Below are 18984 nucleotides of genomic sequence, written 5' to 3'. Positions count from 1 at the left end.
CCAAAATAGAAGAGATCTACAAGCCATCGACGTGCTGCAGCCATGTCGCGGCGCTAAACGTCGATATCTTGTAGATCCGTTCCTTTTTGGATAGCGACGCTCTCGCGAGAACACCGTCTGCCCTGCCCCCTCTTTCTCCCCTGCCTGGACTTGAGTTTATGGTCGATTCAAATTCAATATGTCGATTCATATAACTCTATGGTCGATTCACGTTGCAAGTTAATATCCTCATTATCCTGTTCAACTCCAAAGCAACGCGGAAACATCTACGAGGTGTTGCCGGCTACGGAAACTGGTTTAAGTGCTTCCATGTGTGCCGCGTGCGTGTGGACATTACCCAGTTATATATATTATATTTATATGGGGCTGAATGGTACATATAATTTAGAAACACGAGCTGTGAGTAAATGGGAATGGATCAATACGAAATGTAAACAATCATATTGATCAAATCAACAATTCAACATAAACACCCGCTCGAGACATACATTAGTGGCTGAATATATGACGTCCTTTATCAACAAACTACTAGTACAAAGTTTAAAGAAGTAGGTGTGTGTTTCCCCACCCCCACGTGACAGTGTTACGTAATCATTTGTTTACGATATTGACAAGAAGTAGGTCAATGACCTTTGATCTCCACCGATTCAATTATTTCCACACTATGCACAATTACGTTTTTAATTTGTTTTACTCAATGCATCAACGATCCTCGGATCCTATGTTATCGCAGAGGATGTTTAACGTTTCTATTATTTATTATTTGATGTATTCCTCTGTCTGCAGTTCATTGGCTCACGTAGTTGCGAATCAAAGGCAGGCACCGAAAATAGCCGATCTACAAGCTCACAATGGGTTGCATGACTCGCGTCCGCAACGCATTGTGAGCTTGTAATTTGTTGGTGCGCGAAACCGCCTTGCGACGAAGCATCAATGTGGGCTGGGCATCAGTGGCCCATCAGGCATTGCGTTTTGCGGTGCGATCTCATGTCATGATCTGTAATGTTGTCAGTCTCATGTCACATCAAACTCACAGATCTGGGAATCACCCACATTACTAAAACAGGTGAGTCAAACCTTTTACATTTTAAACGCATTTAGGCAAAGACGAAAGGCACATTTTGGGTAGTTAATATTAACACGACTGTCTTTGTCTAGTCATTCAGGCGGAGGGAGAGCTTTAATTCTAAATGCTGCTATTTTGGAGAAGCAATGTCCCTGTAATGTGATCTAAACATGCCCTAAGATACCACTATGCCCTTGTGATCTTGTATGTGTCTATCTATGTGAGGTGATTGTGATCCAAATGTCGCTGTTCTTGTTATTACTATTATTATTATTTGGGTATTATTATTATTATCACTTTATTGTGTCCACTTCTCATGCTGGCCCATCATGCTGGCTCAACTAGGTTAATTACTTCAGATTGTTAATGTAATAATTTTTAGTCAGTGAAGATTCTGAATTGATTGATTTTAGATTAATTACTTAGGAAACTTCGTCTGTGTCATCATGATTCATTGTAGCAGTCAGATAGAATGCAACAAGACAAATACACAAGACTAACACACATGTATGGCATCACATGACTCCATAGTCCATACAACCATTGTTGTGTGAACAAGGCTTGTTGAACAATGCTGAACAATGCTGCCTGTCACAGAGGATGTTTGACATTATATATTACTTATTTAATACTTATTATTGTATTTATTCTTACACTTGTACAAGGGTCCCCAAAAAATATGTTATTATAATCCATTTCTAATGGATAAAGCTTTGGCCTGGAAGATAGGTCATCTGGTGGTCCCCAAACTTCTTAAAGTTTTTCAACCCTTAACCACGACACTCTCCAGTTGGCGGGTCAGCAGTGATTGGCCAAATTTCACTGCCCCTTTCATCCAAGCTTCCAGCTATAGACCTATCCACGGAGGGGCCATCACCAAGACACAGCCAGCACCGATCAGCCACACCCGGCCAACAGGGCACTGCATCCATGGAGCAGTGTCCTGCTGGCCAGGTGCAGCCAACCAGCACTGACCATACCCAGGGCATCCCTCTGCGGTCCTTTCTCTTATGTCATAGCCAACGGGGGGCTCTTTCTGCCTTGTGTGTTCTTGGGGGATTGCAGACACTGAGAGGTCTCTAGGACTATGGTTTGCTTTCTGCTTAGGGTCCTCCTTCGTCTCACTGTATGTCTGTGCAACAGTGCATGTCCACACTTGGCCTTACTCTGGTGTTTTTTTTACTTGTCCTTGTTCCCTTCCTATTGGGAGACTCTGGGGGTATTGGTCATTTGTATGTTCTGTACTAATTTGTAGCTTTCTTGTTGTTAAAATAGCCTATCTACAAGCTCACAACGCCTCACACTGCGATTAGAGAGGATCTGGGACAGGGTTAAGTTCTGATCAGAGGGGGCCAGTGGTTCTAACAATGTTCATATCAACTAAGGACCCTCAAACGGATACATATTAGGCCATGCATATTCCAATAAGAGATGAGTATGAAAGTATGAAGTATGAAATAGTATAAATAGCTTATAGTATAAACTTAGTATAAACTTATAGTATAGTTTATACTAGTATAAATAGTATAAACAGCAAATAGCTTTGCTGGGGTCCCCCCAAAGAACCCCTAGGGGTCCCCGAACTACAATTTGAGAATTTGGATATAAGAATCACTAAATGACTGAATGATTCGGTCATAGTAAGTTCCACATGTTGGTGGCAGAGCAGAAGGATAAATGCTCTTACAATAAAATGTGAATGAATAGTTGATTACATGCTGATAGTGTGCAACTTGACCTTTAGACTTTTATATTTGTTCTTCTTGTTAATGGCCTATGTGCAATCACAATCACACATGAACTGTCTTTGTGTGTGACATGGGCTGTACAAATAAAGTTGCATTGGCTCTAATTAAATAATGATAGTTAAACTATACAATTCTTATTGATTGTTTCACAGAATGAATCGACTTCAAGATGTCATGCGCCTCTGTTGTGAGCTGTCAGCCAATCAGCAGATAAAGACAGCGGTGCAGGGCTCAGCGAAGGGCGCAGCAGCAGCTGGGACTCTGGCCTTTGCAGGAGGGTTGATGGGAGGACCTCTGGGTATTGCACTGGGTAAGCATTAAGTAACTTTTTTTAATATATTGTTTTGCGGCTTACACCTTTTATTGGGTTTTTTTAAGGGACAGACAGTAGGCTGACAGGAAACGGGAGAGAGATGGGGGAAGACATGCAGTAAAGGCCGTGTCGGGCTCGGGAGTCGAACCCGCGGCACACTGTGACTGGATTACCAGTCTGGTGCCCTGACGGTTACGCCACCGCCTGGGCAGCCCAGTCATTTTGATTCTCATCCTTTTTCATTTCAAAGACCCCCCCCAGTTTGATGTGCATTTGATAAAAACATCATGTATTTATTTATTTTTAAACTCTGAGACAATCTAGTCTGCATTCAATTAACTTAGAGTGCACTGAGTTACATGTCCATTTTTGTTCCTAAAACTGTTAATCATGTAGCTGACTTTTAAAATCTTATTACCCTCTTGAGAGCCTCAGATCTTTTTCAATATCTTGGACACACGTTATTTACCACATTAATCCTAGCCTCCCTACTCTGGGCATGTCATAATAGGGCAGGCATTAAAATAGAAAGGAGAGGTCAAATGCCAAAAATACTTTTATTGTTACCAACGTTTTGACAAACAAGTTGCCTTCTTCAGGGTATCCGTATATAATAGGGCAGGCAAACATTCCATGCAAATAGCAGTTTTACAAGTGCATAACTTGGTTGGGACTTGTTGTCTACACCAAAGAGATTTGGTGTAGACTAGGGAAAAAAGTATACTGTCAAGTATACTGTACGTCCCTGGGATACCTCGATCAAAGTATGGGTTGAAGTTGTTAACCTCACTCTCCCTCCAACAGGGGGCGCTGTTGGTGGTCTTCTGGGGTGCTGGCTAACCAGTGGACAGTTCAAACCTCTACCTCAGATCATCATGGAGCTATCCCCCCAGCAGCAACAGAAGCTTTATGGGGACGTCATGGTCATTCTGGGTGAGGTCCAGTGGACAGACGTCGCCCAGCTGACTGCCTTGGTAATGGGCAACAGCACCATGAAACAGCAGATCACTGGTGCCCTCCTTGGATATGTAACCAGAGAACTGCAGGCAGAGGTGCATTATGTGGACTAGACTTATGTCTGGATTGAGAACCGGTGTCTTAACTGAACATTATTACTGAAGCAAAATTACAATTCTTTTGAGGTTTGGTGTACCCTGCCATCATGTACAGTAATTCCAAATATTGGTGACATCAAATAATTTAATTTTTTGTAGTTATTCCAATTGATTCCTCTCTACACACTTGATGTGTTGTCACTGCTGCTGTATGGAGGTAGAGCCTTCGTGCCACTCCTCCTGTCCAACACTCCCTGCTGACAGGCGCCTCCCCAGCCTGTGTACGTGCAGTGACAATTTACCACCCTCCCTACCTGGCTTCCCTCCCCCAAACACTGGCCAGTTGTGTGGAGTAGACGCTCGGCAAAGCCGGATGCACCTTGGTGAATTCAAACCTACAACATCTGCAATGTTGGGCAGGCACTTTAGCACTGCGTAACATGAACACCTCACGATTCAGGATTCTGACAATGTATAACATTAGAAAACCAGATTTTGTTTTTGAGGGTCGTGCATCCTGTGCCCAGCTTTCCGGGTTTGTATAAACACAAACATTGGCTTGGGATTGGTTGATCACCCCATAGCGATGATTTGATTGGCTGAGCAAAGTACATAGTGAAGATAACAGTGAGGACGCACATTGTAATTGGCCAGAATGAGATGTCCCTCACTTCACATGGGTGTGATTTTTCTTCAATTTTATACAAATGTCCACATAAACATCTTTATTATTAAAAATAATAATAAATGCTGTCAGGTTTTGCTTTAAGGGGAAAAAAGTCACCAGCAGTGCATTATCTATTTATTTATTTATATAAATATCAATCGCTGATAATCACATGTATAGCTTCAAAAGTTGTGATGGACTTGTGGTTTGGTGCTTACTCAGACCACACGTCAAGTCACTTTACATAAGAAGCAAAATTTGCACATTTGTTTGCAAGGTAGCTACAGTGTAGTAGCATTGTGTACTGTACAGCATACCATCATTTTTTGCCTGAGACCTTTATTTAGGTTGCCAATTATTAAACTGAAGGAATTAGTCAAATTTGATTCCATGCTGTTGATCATTACCACATCTGCAAACTTTTTACCAGAAATTTGTACGTACTTCTTGGTAAAGTTGGGCAGCCACTTCAATGAACAAGTAGTATGTACAATCTGGGACGTGTTAATACTATATTGTTCCCACTGTACTTACGGCTGCAATCCATTTTACTTTAAAATATTTTTACTTATGTATATGGTAGAGTATGTTATTAAGTATATAACTACCATGGTACATCTTCAGTGGTTGGAGGTGGTCTCCCTACTCTTTATACCGTGGTGTCAGGTAGGACACATACTGGTTGACAATGTCAATAACGTTATTTTCATTATAGTTCGGACATTAATTGCGTTAAAGTACATTAAAGTATGTGTCTGTCAGGCAGAAACAATGGACATAAAACGTAGTTGATTGTGCATTCGAGTGGATTTCCAACGTTTCCTTTTTTATGTTCAAACTTACTTTTCAAGAAATGGACAAAAATCACCCATGAACTAGGATCCAATGTAGTATTGTTAATACTTTGTTAAATAAAATCAACAGACATATTTAACAACATAAAAAATTGCTGCTCCACAAGCTTGTCATTGTGTTGCATTGTGACGTGCTGTGATCTGGTACATCAGCTATTGACAAAGTAGGGCATTATTTTCAGTAGAAGACTGCGACAAAAGTATTTAAAACATGTATTTATTAAGAGATCTCACAACACAGACTGATCTATATCATGAAGCCTAATTTATTCTCCATTGCAAGACTTCCTTGCGCGCCAAAAATAGCTGACCTACAAGGCAAGCTCACAATGTTGCGTGTGCAACACTGAGTTTGTAGTTCAGCTATTTTTGGCACGTGGCGCTGTCTTGCGAAAAAGCATGAATCGAGCTTCACACAGAGGTAAAGCTTCAAGTGACTATCCCACCACGACTGTCATCATCAGGGAATTCGTAATAGGGCACCTCCAGGTTGAGAGGAGCAGGTCTCTTCCTAATTCTCCCCGAGGCGTCGTAGTGGGAGCCATGGCATGGGCAGTAGTAGCCTCCATATTCTCCAGCGATGGCTATGGGCACACAGCCCATATGTACTGGTACATATTGATTCATTGAAAAAGTAAGTTACTACTTGAAAGTTGCAGCTGTAGCCCGCAATAGCTGTATAGAATTGTACCGAACTAAGTTACATTCCTTTTTTGTTTTTGAGTGGAGCAACCACTCCTATACAGAGCTTTGTGTGTCTCTGGCTGGCTGGCTGGGTCCCTGTGTCCGAGCACGAAAATAGCATGGTTTTCATCACCAAGTGTCACTGTTGTGCAGCCTAATACACACACACACACACACACACACACACATATTAACTGTATATTATTTTGGGTGTGACAGTACAGTACCCCCACACGGTAACTGACTTCACCATTTCGGACGTGGGGCAGCTCGCCGGAACTGGCCTGGCCCCATGGCGTGTCCTGGGGGTCTGGATGTTCCGGGGACCCCCCAGGGACCCCCACGCGGTAACTGTCATTTCTCGACCGTTTTGGACGGACGGGCTGCCGGGGCTCGTTCCTGTGGGTCTGGAAGTTCCGGGGAGCCCCTGACTGAAACTTCAGGTGTAAAAATGTCTTCAAATGCATCTATGTTTTTAACTTCCAAACACAGGTTTTAACTTTTTACACCTTTATGTCTGGTCTGCAACCAAGAACAATACAAGGTCCTATTCAAAAGACAAACCCTGCATGTCAACAAATTGACATCTGTAACCAGAAAGTGAGGAGCTATAGGAAGCTACATTTACCCAAGTACTCTACATAAGTACAATCTGTAGGACACAGTGTCGCTCGCCGAAAACAGCAGCCGAAAACAAGCTCAAACGGTTGCATCGCAAGGCAGTTTGAGCTTGTATAGATCTGCTATTTCCGTTGAAAACAAACCCGACCTTTAGGGTATGCGCATGCATGAAGTCAACTGCTGGGCGAGCACTGACGCATTGGCATGGGGGGTCAGATCAACATATGGAATGAATTCTGTACTGGCCATATATGGAGCGTGTCTTGAGTATACAGGGTTTGATGTGGTCAGATCAACATATGGAATGTCAGAACAGGTCAACTCCATATATGGAGATCTAAAGGTGCGCAGAGGGGGCAGTGTCTTGAGTGTACAGGGTTTGATGAGGGCCCAGTTAGGGCTGGACCTTAATTTTTCAGTTGGTTGATTGATTGATTGATTGATTGATTGATTGATTGAATTAAGTATGTATGTATTAACAGTTTGCAGAATTACAGTACATTTCAAGTACAACTCATTACAAAAACTGCAACTGGAGCAGACCATATAATAATAATATAATATAAGTATAATAATATAATAACAAAATAGGGGAACACATCGGAACCTTAGTATATATTAAGATCGGAACACATTCTCGCTGGGAAAAGTATTTGATTGATTGATTGATTGATTGAAATATTTATTAACAGTTTACAGTACAATTCAAGTACAATTCAATACAAAGACTGTTAAATGGACGACCCAATAAAGCATTTCACTTGTTTACAAGAGGGTCCACCTTGTTCAATTCATCAAAACATTTAGAGACGTACACATATACGTACACGTATACTTCTATAAAGCCAAAGAGCAGAACGGGAATTCATCATAAAGGAGGTAAAAAGGGAAAAGAAACATATACATCACTGGCCGCGCCGCCTTCTGCATAATCACGCATTTACTGATTATGTTCTTTTTAATTTTCTACTTACAAGCGAGTTTTTTTTGCCGATATCAATTCGTCGTGCTCTTTTGCCACAACCATGTAGTTAAAATGGGATATTTTAAGAACACCCAATTTAGTACAGGCATAGTTTTGGGACTGGCTTATTTAGGGGTCCTCGTGGTGTAAACAATAAAGGAAGTGGTTACGCAAACCTGAGGAGAAGAAGCTGCACAATGGTTACGTGAGAAAGAGTACATGAATAATAATAAAAAAATGAAAATACCTAAAAGAAAACTATTCCTTTTGATAATTTTTGCATACGTGGCCTTTTCGCTCTATGCGGCGTATAATGTTTTCTTTAGTGCCAAAGTGGTTTCCCGTGTACACAGAGTAGTGAAGAAAGAGAATGGTGCACCCGCAGGTAAACAACAAACTATTATAATTATTACCGTTATTATTATTATTATTATTATTAGTAGTAGTAGTAGTAGTAGTAGTAGTAGTAGTAGTAGTAGTATTATAGCTCAACTCATCTTTATTGTCATACCACAGGTGTAAAACAAAAGTGGGCGAATCATTGTAGTTTCCAGAAATGTGAGATGAGAGAATGAAACAGAAAAACCTTAGAATTAACAGGTCAGATGTCAACATGGCAGTGTAACATACTGTACGTTGTACATACATCAGCAGTGTGATGATTAGTTGTACTGACAGAGATCTACATACGGTTCTTTGTTTAAGGAAAAATCAATACAGTTAGTTTTTAACCTTTATGTACTTTAATAATCTTTTACTTAATTATTTTGTTTTCTTTGTTTTGTAAACTAAAGCATCTTCTTTGAGCACCTAGAAAAGCTCTATACGTTCTTTGTATTATTATCATCACCATTATTATTATTGTGTTGGTGTCCCTATTTTGGGCAGGTCATAGGTGAAATACTTTTCATTTGTAAAACTTTCAAAAATACCAGATTAGCATGTTGTGAGCTTATAGATCAGCTGATTTCCCTGCTTGTTGTCAAACAACAAAGTATATAGTGGTTAAACCCATTCCTTTGCTTCAAACACCATTAGGAATGTCATAATGGAGATCTTCTGTGTATTTACAGGTGGTGTCAGAGATGGAGGTGCTATTGCACCTTTCGTAGAAGATGAAGAGTGGAACCCATGGGAAGATGAGGAGGTGGAGTACAACTCGGCGCTGCACAAGAAGAGAGAGGCGTACAAACAGTATCTGGCCCAAATGGACAAAAACAAACCCAAAAGACACAAGGTCCAAATCTGGGGTAAAGCTGCCATAGGTAAGACATACGTCACTATTACTAGTCCTACCTGTGAGTGACCTCACCACACTGTGGGATGGAACTACAACAGGGAGTGGTCACAGATGGGGCTATGTCCCTAGCCTCGGAAACCCAGACGTTTTTATTTCAAGGAAGATGTCCCTAGCTTTTGCATGGAGTGTATGTTTGTGTTGTTATCCACTGCTCATTACAGTGGCGATTCTAGGGTCAGACCTTTTGGGGGTCTCAGACCCTATGCGACTGGATAACAATAATTAATACATTACAACATGAATTATTACAACATACATTAAACAATACCTCCTGAGCCCTTAGTCAAAACCTGCACTGATGGTATATGTTTATTACTAGAATCCTAGCGCCACGCGTCGCAAATGGGAAGAAGGCAATAGCGGGAGGGTGATGCGTTTAGTTTTTTTTACTTGGAAAAGCACATGGATATGATCATAATATCCATAAAATAATTCCGTCATTGCAGTTTTGTTCATAATATTACAAAGATAAAACACGAAAGGGGCTTTTTTTTATTGTATCAAAACAAAAAATATCTTTGGACATAACACAAAACAGTGGTCAGAATTAAAATGAAAGTACCCTTTCCTAATGAGCATCGACATCAAACTTGCAGCCAAATGGTTTGTTGTTTTAATGATGTATTTCTTTCTTTCTTTTTTCTATTTTTTGGGGCGCTGATGTGAAATGTATCCCTAAAAATGTATGAAAACTCCTTTCTCACTCAGAGGTGGGCTGTGGACAGTTAAGAAACCCGTCTACCAATGAAATAATTGGTAGGCACTAGGTTGGTAATTCCAAAGAAGATTTCAAACTTTTTATTATTATTTATTTTATACAAAAAAATCATGAGTCAGTATGCTACTTTAGCTTGGAATCTCCAATGACGATGTCATTGGTAGGCAGGTTTCAGAACTGTCCACAGCCCATCAATGAATCACAGGAAACATATCATCTTAGAAATTAATATTAGTGAGGAGCACCAATGGAATGGACCCTTTGGGCCAGATTCACAAAGGAAATTGAGAGCGTATTAATCCGTCCGATCAATCTCAAGTGTCATTCACCAAAGGTTGCGTAATGGCTTAATTTGTGCAGATCGTGACTGGAGCTCATTTTGCCTCTTTCCCGAGCGATTCGCCTGGTATTGAACATCCACACCCATTTCACGCCATATAAGGCATTAGGCAACAGGAAATAGCTTTCCTCGGGTGAAAAACATAAGAGAGTATAAGAGTTGGCTTTGTCCGAGGCTTAAAAGGTCTTTAAATAAATACCTATGGGAAACATTTATGAGGAATTATCTTCCGGGCCTATCGTCGTCATGAAAGGGGGCAGGACTGCGACGCTCTATAACATTTTTATAAATAAATGTATGTCCATAGTCACTATACTGCACCAGAGAGATTTTACTGAGCTTGTTATGTGGCTGTGGATAAGAGTCTTCTAAATGCATTAATTGTAAGTTGTCTGAAGCTGTTGCTCTTGTAATCTTTTAGTTTTGAACAAAATAAAATCAAATGGCGAACAAAACAAAATGATACACCAGTCAATAAACTCAGTTAACACCAAATCTTTAATTGTATTTTGGGCTTCTTTTTTCTTCAGGGCTTTACCTGTGGGAACATATTCTAGAAGGACCCCTCAACCCTACAGACAAAGTGGCGCAATGGAGAGAGGGGGAGCTTCAATCAGGGAAGATTGATTTCAGGTAGGATGCCACAGAACACCACTTAAACACCATTTATCTTGTTTGCCAGGGTTCCCCACAGGTCTATACACCCCATACATTTTTCCCTCAACACCCAAATTATTCTCTAAAAATATCAGATCTACAAGCTTGTAGATCGGCTATTTTAACAGAATGTTTGCCTTTTATGATACGTTTGCGCACAGTTTTAGCCCATTCATTGAATTTAGATGTAACCAAACGTACCTGTAGATAGAGATCTCAGAATGTGAGTCTATGACAGGTCTATTTCACTGATAGTTTTTTTCTCTTTCTCCATTTATTCTCTCCATCTTCCCTTCTTGACACCATCTCTAGTTTCTACACGGGCCCCGCAGTGGTCCAGGGCCATGTCCCTGTTGACATGAAGAGCCTGGTTGTAGTTCTGAACGGCCGCGAGAAGCAGAAGATTTCCTACTCCACGCGCTGGCTGGAACACGTCCAAGCGTTGGTCCAGGCCCGCACAGTGTCCCATGTGGCTGTGGTGCTGCTAGGCGATGAACACTGCACCAATGACTGGATCGGCCCCTACCTGAAGAGGAACGGAGGTTTTGTAGACCTGCTGTTCCTGGTGTATGACAGCCCCTGGGTCAATGACAAGGACATCTTTCAGTGGCCACTTGGGGTTGCCACGTATGTCATCTCTTTAGTATTTTTGTATAATTTCGTTTTTTCCATGGTTGTACACCATTATAACTGTAAATATCATGTCCTACCTGGATTTTGAACTTGGGTCCCCTGTGCAAGTACTGCTGAGTCTGACATTTCCACTGTTGAGGCTAGAGAGCTCATTCAGATATCTCTGAATTTCATGCAATAGCTGACAACCAGTAGTGGCCCTACCCGACCGCAAGGTCTACATGTAAATGTGTCAATAGGCAGTAGCCAGATCACCTCCAACCACCAAAGTTGTGTTAGTTATATTATATTAACAAGATACAATAATATAATACTGTGAAGTTTTGAACACGTCTTTAAGGTGTTTTCATACTTGTCTGTGCACAGGTATCGGCAGTTCCCCTTGGTCAGGCTTAATCCTCTGATGGTCACCTCCATCAGGCCATACCTCTGCAATTTCCTAGGAACTGTTTACAAAAATTCCTCCAGAGAAACGCTCATGCAGGTGCTGAAACGAGCTAACCTGGAGAAAGAGTGCATCACCACTGCCAGGGAGAAGTAAGTTGTTTTTCTTGTTTTCTTTGTCTAAAAAGAAGAAATAATCTTAAAAAAAACAAGTGTTTTTCTGTGAAAACATTACAACGGCCTAGAAGGAAAAGCTTCCTACACGAGCCAATCTATAACCCCACAACGTGTCGCAGTTTGTAGATCAGCTGTATTTGCCTCAGGACACCATTGTTCAAGGAAGCATAAATTGGGAAGGCTATAAAGCTATAGAACTGTTGTTTCCAGAGGAAAGTATCGTGGTATATCGTGGATACTTGGTACACTGACTTTTGTCTGTCTGTTCCACGTCCAATCAGAGGCTGTGTACAGAAATGCGTTATGCAGGGCATTGCAGGCACGTTAGGTGTTTATGCATGCCGTGGAAGAGGACCCCCATATACAGTATAAGATATAGCAAGATTTCTAATAGCTTGATATATACTATACTTGTATCTACAAGTATAGTATATATCAAGCTAAAAATCCCACAAGGTGTCACAGTGTGAAACGTTTTAATTTTGGTGTATAAATTAAGCATCCGTCATAACTAGAATTAGCCCTACCTCCCTTGATCAGTGGTATAAAAGTTGGAGACCTAGAGCATCACTTGTCGTTATACGCGGATGATTGTATTTTATTCTTATCAGATCTTGCTAGATCGATTCCATCTCTCTTAGAACTGATTAGTCTGTACGGTGGCTTCTCTGGGTTCAAGGTGAATAAAAATAAGTCATATATTATGTTTCTGAATGAACAGGAGAGAAGAAATCCAAAAGTACCCCATCCGTTTGCAAATGCTGTAGATGGCTTTGTTTATCTTGGGGTTAAAATTACACCAATGATAAAACAACTCACCTCAGCTAATTATGAGCCTATGCTAACTAAGGTGTCGGAAGATATCACTAGATGGTCATCTTTACCTCTCTCCATAATAGGACGAATAAATACAATTAAAATGAATGTACTTCCAAAATTCCTATATCTTTTCCAGTCAATTCCATTGGCTCCACCACTAGAATAAAAAAGCTTTTTACAAATTTTATTTGGAATAATAGAAAGCCCAGGCTTAGACTCTCTCTTTTATATTTGCCATATGATCGAGGGGGTTTACAGTTCCCAAATTTGCAGTGGTACTATTGGGCGGCTCAACTACGCGCTTCAATGTTTTGGTTCACTGAAAATGATAAGCCATCCTGGGTCCAAATTGAACTCCTATCCGCAAGAGATCTATCTCTGGATTCCTTGCTATACTCAGCTCCAGTTAAAAACCTAAGGAAAAGTGTGTCTAACCCTTTTGTCATCAATACTATAAATATATGGTTTGAAATCCATAAATTCATGGGAAACACCCCAGAGCTGTCCTGCTTTGCACCGATTTGGGGAAATGAACATTTTATTCCAGCTAGAAGGGATCTGGGATTTAAATTATGGTTCAATAAAGGCTTAAAGAAAGTGGTGGATCTATACGAGAATGGCAATCTAATGTCTTTTGAGGGGCTGAGGAGGAGATATGATGTACCGCAAAACCACTTCTTTAAATACTTGCAAATCAGAAACTTTATTATTACATGTGTCAAAAATACAAAACAACCTCCTTTATCCGTGCTTGAGAGGTTTTCCAAACAGGATTGTTTAGGAAAGGGGTTGGTCTCACAAATGTATGGTATACTAGAAGGGTTTCATAAAGATGACTCGGAGAAAATAAGACAAAAATGGACACAGGAGTGGAAATCTCAGAAATTGATTGGGGTTTAATATGTTCCAAGGCACAAACGCAAACTATCAATACTAGATTAAAACTAATTCAGTATAATTGGATAATGAGAACTTACATAACCCCGGAGAAAGTAAATAAATTTGATCCAAACATTCCTGATTTATGTTATAAATGTGGGGAACATAAAGGTACACTGTTCCACTGCTTATGGGAATGTGAGGAGATTAAAACATTTTGGAGGTCCGTGGTCCATTATGTCTCTCAGATTACGTCAGGTCCAGTTCCTCTGTGTCCTAAATTATGTATACTCAGTATTTATCCATTAAATTGTACACTAAATAGTAATGAAAAAAGAATGACCGACCTCTGCCTGTTACAGGCCAGACGCTCAATTGCGCTATGTTGGAAGAATGTCAATGCCCCTACGATCGGCTTTTGGCTGAGGAATTTAACAACCAGTTTGGCACATGAGAAACTAACTTATGTAATTAGGAAGAAACCTGAGGTATTCTATAAGATATGGGAGAATTTCTTGAACTTCATTAGGCGAGGTGATATTGAAGAGGCTTTGGATGTATAGTGGTTATCTGAGTAGTCAGCTGGGGGGTGGGGGTAGGGAACTGTGATGGACATTGTGAATCTGTTTAACTGTATGTAATGTGTTTTATTTTCGTTTTATTTTTTGTTTTGTCATTATTTATTTATTTTTGTTTTGTATTTATTATTGTCAATTCATTTTGTTTTAAGATTTTGTTTGTATTTGTGCTGCCAGAGGGATGTGGGGGGGGGAAAATATATGTCAATTGTTGAAAATACTTCTGTAATATAAAGAAAATGAATAAACATATGTTTAAAAAAAAAAAGAATTAGCCCTACCTTCAGTGTATTCTATTATATGGAATAATGTTTTGACGTGTCTTGCATGTAAACACAACACTGTGTCCTTGTCTCAGGTGGCTTCCCCAGGAGACACCAGAGAGCCTGAAGCAGTACCAGACGTCTCTGGCCCAGAGCGAGCTGACGCTCTGTCCGGTAGGCATCAACGCAGAGTGCTACCGCATCTACGAGGCCTGTGCTTACGGCTCAGTCCCCGTGGTGGAGGACGTCCAGACGCCCGGAGCGTGCACGACCGGAGACAGCACCCCGCTGCGCCTGCTCAAGGCCGCCGGAGCGCCCTTCATCTTTGTCAAAGATTGGAAGGAGTTGCCCGCTGTCTTGGAGAAGGAGAGAGGGCTGAGCCAAGAGCAGAAGATTGACAGGAGGCGACGGCTGCTGGAGTGGTACACCAGCTTCCGTCAGCAGATGAAGGAGAGATTCACTGAAGTCCTAGAGGAGACATTCTTTAATAGTGTCTGATAAATTATACAAAAGATGTACAAGGGTGTCTGGAACCCGACCAATATCAGTTTGGCTGATATATCGGCCATTATTTGACTTTTATGATCGGTATTGGCAATTTTGCAGCCAATGTATCCTGATTTTTAACCACTTCTCACGTGTTGATCAGGAAAAATGAATGATCTAGCAAAGATTCAAAGACTCGCTCGCCCCCATTTTCTTCGCAGACCAGGATGTTGTATTCTTGTATTTGTTTTACTCAATATAAGGTTAAAAATAAGTTGAGGTTAGGCATAGTTTTACTGAGGATATGTTTAGGGATCAGGTTAGGTTTTTACTGAGGTTACGCCGGGGCGACTGTATTTTGCGGCGAGCGTTTTGGTATTCCTTTCAACCTGTCCTTATTTTGGGCATGTCATTATAGGATAAAATTTGCTAAAGTTCAAAGATTTTCCAAAAAGCTGATTGATTAAATGATTGAAAATTGTATTCATAGTATGTAGAATGGGTAAATTTCAACAAAAGTACAGGTCAATACAAAAACTGCGATGAGGATAAAACCAGAAAAAGCACTAAGACTTGTTTACATCAGGGTCCTCCATTTTCAATTCATCAGTTAAATCTGATCTACGTGTTGCGTCCAAGTGTTGTGAGCATATATTTTGAAAATATTTGAATAGGACTTAAGTTAATGAACTAAACTGCACTATGTAACTTTCCTCTTCTACCCTGGATTTGAACCTGGTTTCCTGAAGTGCTGAACTTTTTTTTTTTTTACCTTGAATCTTGATCATCAGGTCAAAATGTCTGTGTCTAGGTGAGACATGACCTTTAATACTATCTAAATGTCTCGATAGAAGATCAGGGAGACAAAACCACCCCAACACACCCCGTTTGTATGAGTTATATTGTATTAATATACATCATACAGATTGGACAAAATTACATTTTATTCATTAAAAAAAGTTAAGAGTGTTGCGCTAAATATCGGACCGATCGTTTGGTCTTACAGATGATCTGTGATATTTTTCACTGCACAACATACGGCAGGGAGTGTTGGGTGGGAGCAATGGGTCGGAGGCACTGTATCCTCCCGGTGGTGGCTCCTCACTGCCAGTAGAATAATGCATACAGAAATGTGTGTAGCGATTTGGCCCCTTTTTACTATTTTGAAAAACTATTTATAGTTCAAATAGCCAATCTACAAGCTCACAATGTGTCTGGCTAGTTGAACAATTTTAACTAACAAAATAGTCTAAAAAATGTATGGATAAGGGTATAGCAGTGCTAGTGACGCTGACGCCTGGGTTCAACTCTATCTTGACAGCTTTTGCGGTATCTCCCTATCTCTCTCAGGTGCATATCTTTGGTCCGACGTCCTAACAGTCAGACACCCTACCCCAAACCCTAACCACGTGGAAGCCACGGGTGAGTCTTAACTGGCCACGTATGTCGGAGTCACGGGTGAGGCTTAACCCATTTAGACCTGAGAACGATTCTACAAATAGCAGACCTACAAGCTCGTAACGCGGCACTCAGTGCAGCGCTATGAGCTTGTAGATCTGCTAATTTTCAATAGCTTAAGTATAACATCATGCTTAAAACACCAAAAGGGGTTCCCGCCAAAAATGGCCAGCCACGAATGTCGGACTATTGGTACGTCGGACTAGTGTATACCCCCCATCACTCTCCCCATTTTCTACTGTATATCAATAAAGTTAAGATTTTTTTGGGGCAGTTTTGTTTTTGTGGCTTTCGCCTTTATTTTATATTTTTTATGGAGGGACAGACAGTAGGCTGACAGGAAATGGGGAGAGAGATGGGGGGATGACATGCAGTGAAGGCCGTTGGGATCGGGAGTTGAACCCGCGGCACACTGCCAGACTGGATTACCAGCCAAGGTGCCTGGACTGCTGAGCCACGGCCCAGGTCCCCAAAAGATATCTTTAAAATAATGTGTGAGGATGACATAACGACTACATTGGGGAGACAAAGGGGTAAATGTAATTAAATACTCTAAAATAAAAATAAACAGTTAACCTATTGTGACCTGCCCAGACACAACAAGCATGCCATAGGGTTCATGTGGAGAAGTGATCTATTAATGCTATATTGGTGTAGTGCTCTTGGTGACATTCTGTGTACAAGTTATGTACATGTTTTGGATTGTTGGAAAAGTTGTAAAGTGTCTGTTTTGCATTTAAATAATCAGCAAAATGTTGTGTGAGGCTACTGTAGATTTAACATAGAAATGTTTACAAAGACGGAATGTCCAGGCTGCTCAAGGTCATGAAAAGAAGAAAGAAAAAAAGGCCCATGGGTTTTGATGTTCAAATTATTTAAGCTTTTTGTACATTTTGTTTCTACTTATTTGAAATTGCACTGATCGTACAAAAAAAGGAAACGCTATATGATTGTCCCAATGAGATCATTATTATGTGTTATAATACAGTGTGTTAACTTATAATACATGGTAGTAAACTACATCTCTGGAAATGGATAGTGTGTTATTGCTTCCTTTAATGAAGACATTTCCTGTTCTTATTTTTTATGTTGTGATCATGGATGTATATGGCTGTGTGGTGCATGGATTTTATAACAAGGTGCAATAAAATTCAATACTGTTTTAAAAGCTCCCAAAATATTTTTTTGGCGGACAAAGAATACAACGTTTCGGCTATCGGGAGGTTATTTATTTATTTAGTTTATTTTAGTTAGTTATTTTTGGATGTGTGTGCACCTCTTGACCATTGTAGTGTTCCATGAGTCTGCACAAACTGCACTATAGTCTCCAACCAATCACATGCCAGGTTGTCATAGCAGTGGCAGACACAGGAGAATCAAATCGGGTCTTGACAGAATCTGTCAGATTTGCACGTTGAAAATGGTATATGAATCACATGGCATTCAGTCTGGAATGGTGCTCCATCCCTCCAGCAGATTTCCAGAGATTTATATATAATGAGTTCAGTTCCCCCACACAATTAGACACTGCACAGTGAAGAGAAGACAACGTATTTAACATGGGGTACAATATATGGGATGAGATATGTGTGCGAATAATATTTATACCCACACAGCCGAAGAGTTCTGATGATCCTCATGGGGGCTCCCCATGGAATAGCCTTGTGATACAAAACAAACAAACAAACGCTGCACAAAATGCCACAAACTGAAGAAATTACAAAAAATACGTTTCTTAAACATCTTCTGCCGTATGTCCATAGAACTTCAGCTCTGTTGCAGCAAGCCAGTACAATGTCATTGTCTAGGTCACCTAAGCCACGATCACCATTCGGTGGCCGGTATTTGGGGCAAATGGTCATTACGTGTTCCACAGTCTGTAGTGGATCCTTGCATTCACAGTGGGCACTGTCCGAGATGTCCCACTTCTGCTTTGAGGGTTGTCCACTCCTTGCAGGGGAGGTGCTGGCAAAGAACATATTTGGGGTCCTCGATGTATTCCACTGCTCCCTCTGTCTTGCCTTCACCCAGGATGCCTTGGAGGTGTCAGCTGGTGTTGTGTGGAGCAGTTCCTGGGCCTGTGTGGCAAAGGGGCACAGTGACTTGAGGCACGTGTGCTGTGGCAAAGGTCGCCGTGACTTGGTGTGTGTGTGTGTGTTGTGGCAAAGGGCACCGTGACTTGAGGCACGTGTGCTGTGGTGTCTCGGACGACCTTGTGGAGGAGATGGCTGGGATTCACTCAGCTGTGCCTTCCCGGTGAGGGCCAGCGTGGCTGCTTCTCGTCTGACCTCTGTTGGAGTGATTCCAGCAAGGGCAGGCA

At 41.0% G+C, this 18984-nt stretch overlaps 2 protein-coding genes across 4 annotated transcripts; both read left to right on the top strand.

Annotated features, from left to right (window-relative positions):
- Nucleotides 1–940: 940 nt before the first annotated feature.
- Nucleotides 941–5661, top strand: LOC308313740 (protein C19orf12 homolog; the record flags this gene model as incomplete). Of its 2 annotated transcripts, XM_080761031.1 has the most annotated exons (3): nt 941–1066; nt 2967–3124; nt 3932–5657. In XM_080761031.1, the coding sequence occupies 2 exons, from the start codon at nt 2968–2970 to the stop codon at nt 4195–4197; spliced, it is 423 nt and encodes a 140-aa protein (XP_080617157.1). In that variant the 3' UTR covers nt 4198–5657. The 2 variants fall into 2 exon arrangements, with proteins under 2 accessions (XP_080617157.1, XP_080617158.1); XM_080761032.1 differs by lacking the exon at nt 941–1066 and having other exon boundaries at nt 2968–3124; nt 3932–5661.
- A 2481-nt stretch (nt 5662–8142) lies between these two features.
- Nucleotides 8143–17809, top strand: rxylt1 (ribitol xylosyltransferase 1). Of its 2 annotated transcripts, XM_080761474.1 has the most exons (7): nt 8143–8177; nt 8299–8357; nt 9046–9237; nt 10861–10963; nt 11300–11614; nt 11987–12157; nt 14816–17809. In XM_080761474.1, exons 1-7 carry the CDS (start codon nt 8170–8172, stop codon nt 15216–15218), a joined length of 1251 nt encoding a protein of 416 aa, XP_080617600.1. In that variant the 5' UTR covers nt 8143–8169; the 3' UTR covers nt 15219–17809. The 2 variants fall into 2 exon arrangements, with proteins under 2 accessions (XP_080617600.1, XP_080617599.1); XM_080761473.1 differs by having other exon boundaries at nt 8149–8357.
- Nucleotides 17810–18984: the final 1175 nt, after the last annotated feature.

The sequence above is a fragment of the Protomyctophum bolini genome (assembly GCF_963924005.1).
Source record: "Protomyctophum bolini genome assembly, chromosome: 4".
NCBI lineage: Eukaryota > Metazoa > Chordata > Actinopteri > Myctophiformes > Myctophidae > Protomyctophum > Protomyctophum bolini.
The sequence above is the reverse complement of the archived record's forward strand: the minus strand, read 5'-3'. Positions and strand labels throughout refer to the sequence as shown.

What these genes read in the sequence shown, in the direction of transcription:
- rxylt1 (XM_080761473.1), top strand. Translation starts at nt 8,192, where the DNA reads ATGAATAATAATAAAAAAATGAAAATACCTAAAAGAAAACTATTCCTT. An exon ending in CTGGGGTAAAGCTGCCATAG is followed by an intron (nt 9,238 to 10,860) that starts GTAAGACATACG and finishes TTTTTTCTTCAG; the next exon opens with GGCTTTACCTGTGGGAACAT. An exon ending in ATCACCACTGCCAGGGAGAA is followed by an intron (nt 12,158 to 14,815) that starts GTAAGTTGTTTT and finishes TCCTTGTCTCAG; the next exon opens with GTGGCTTCCCCAGGAGACAC.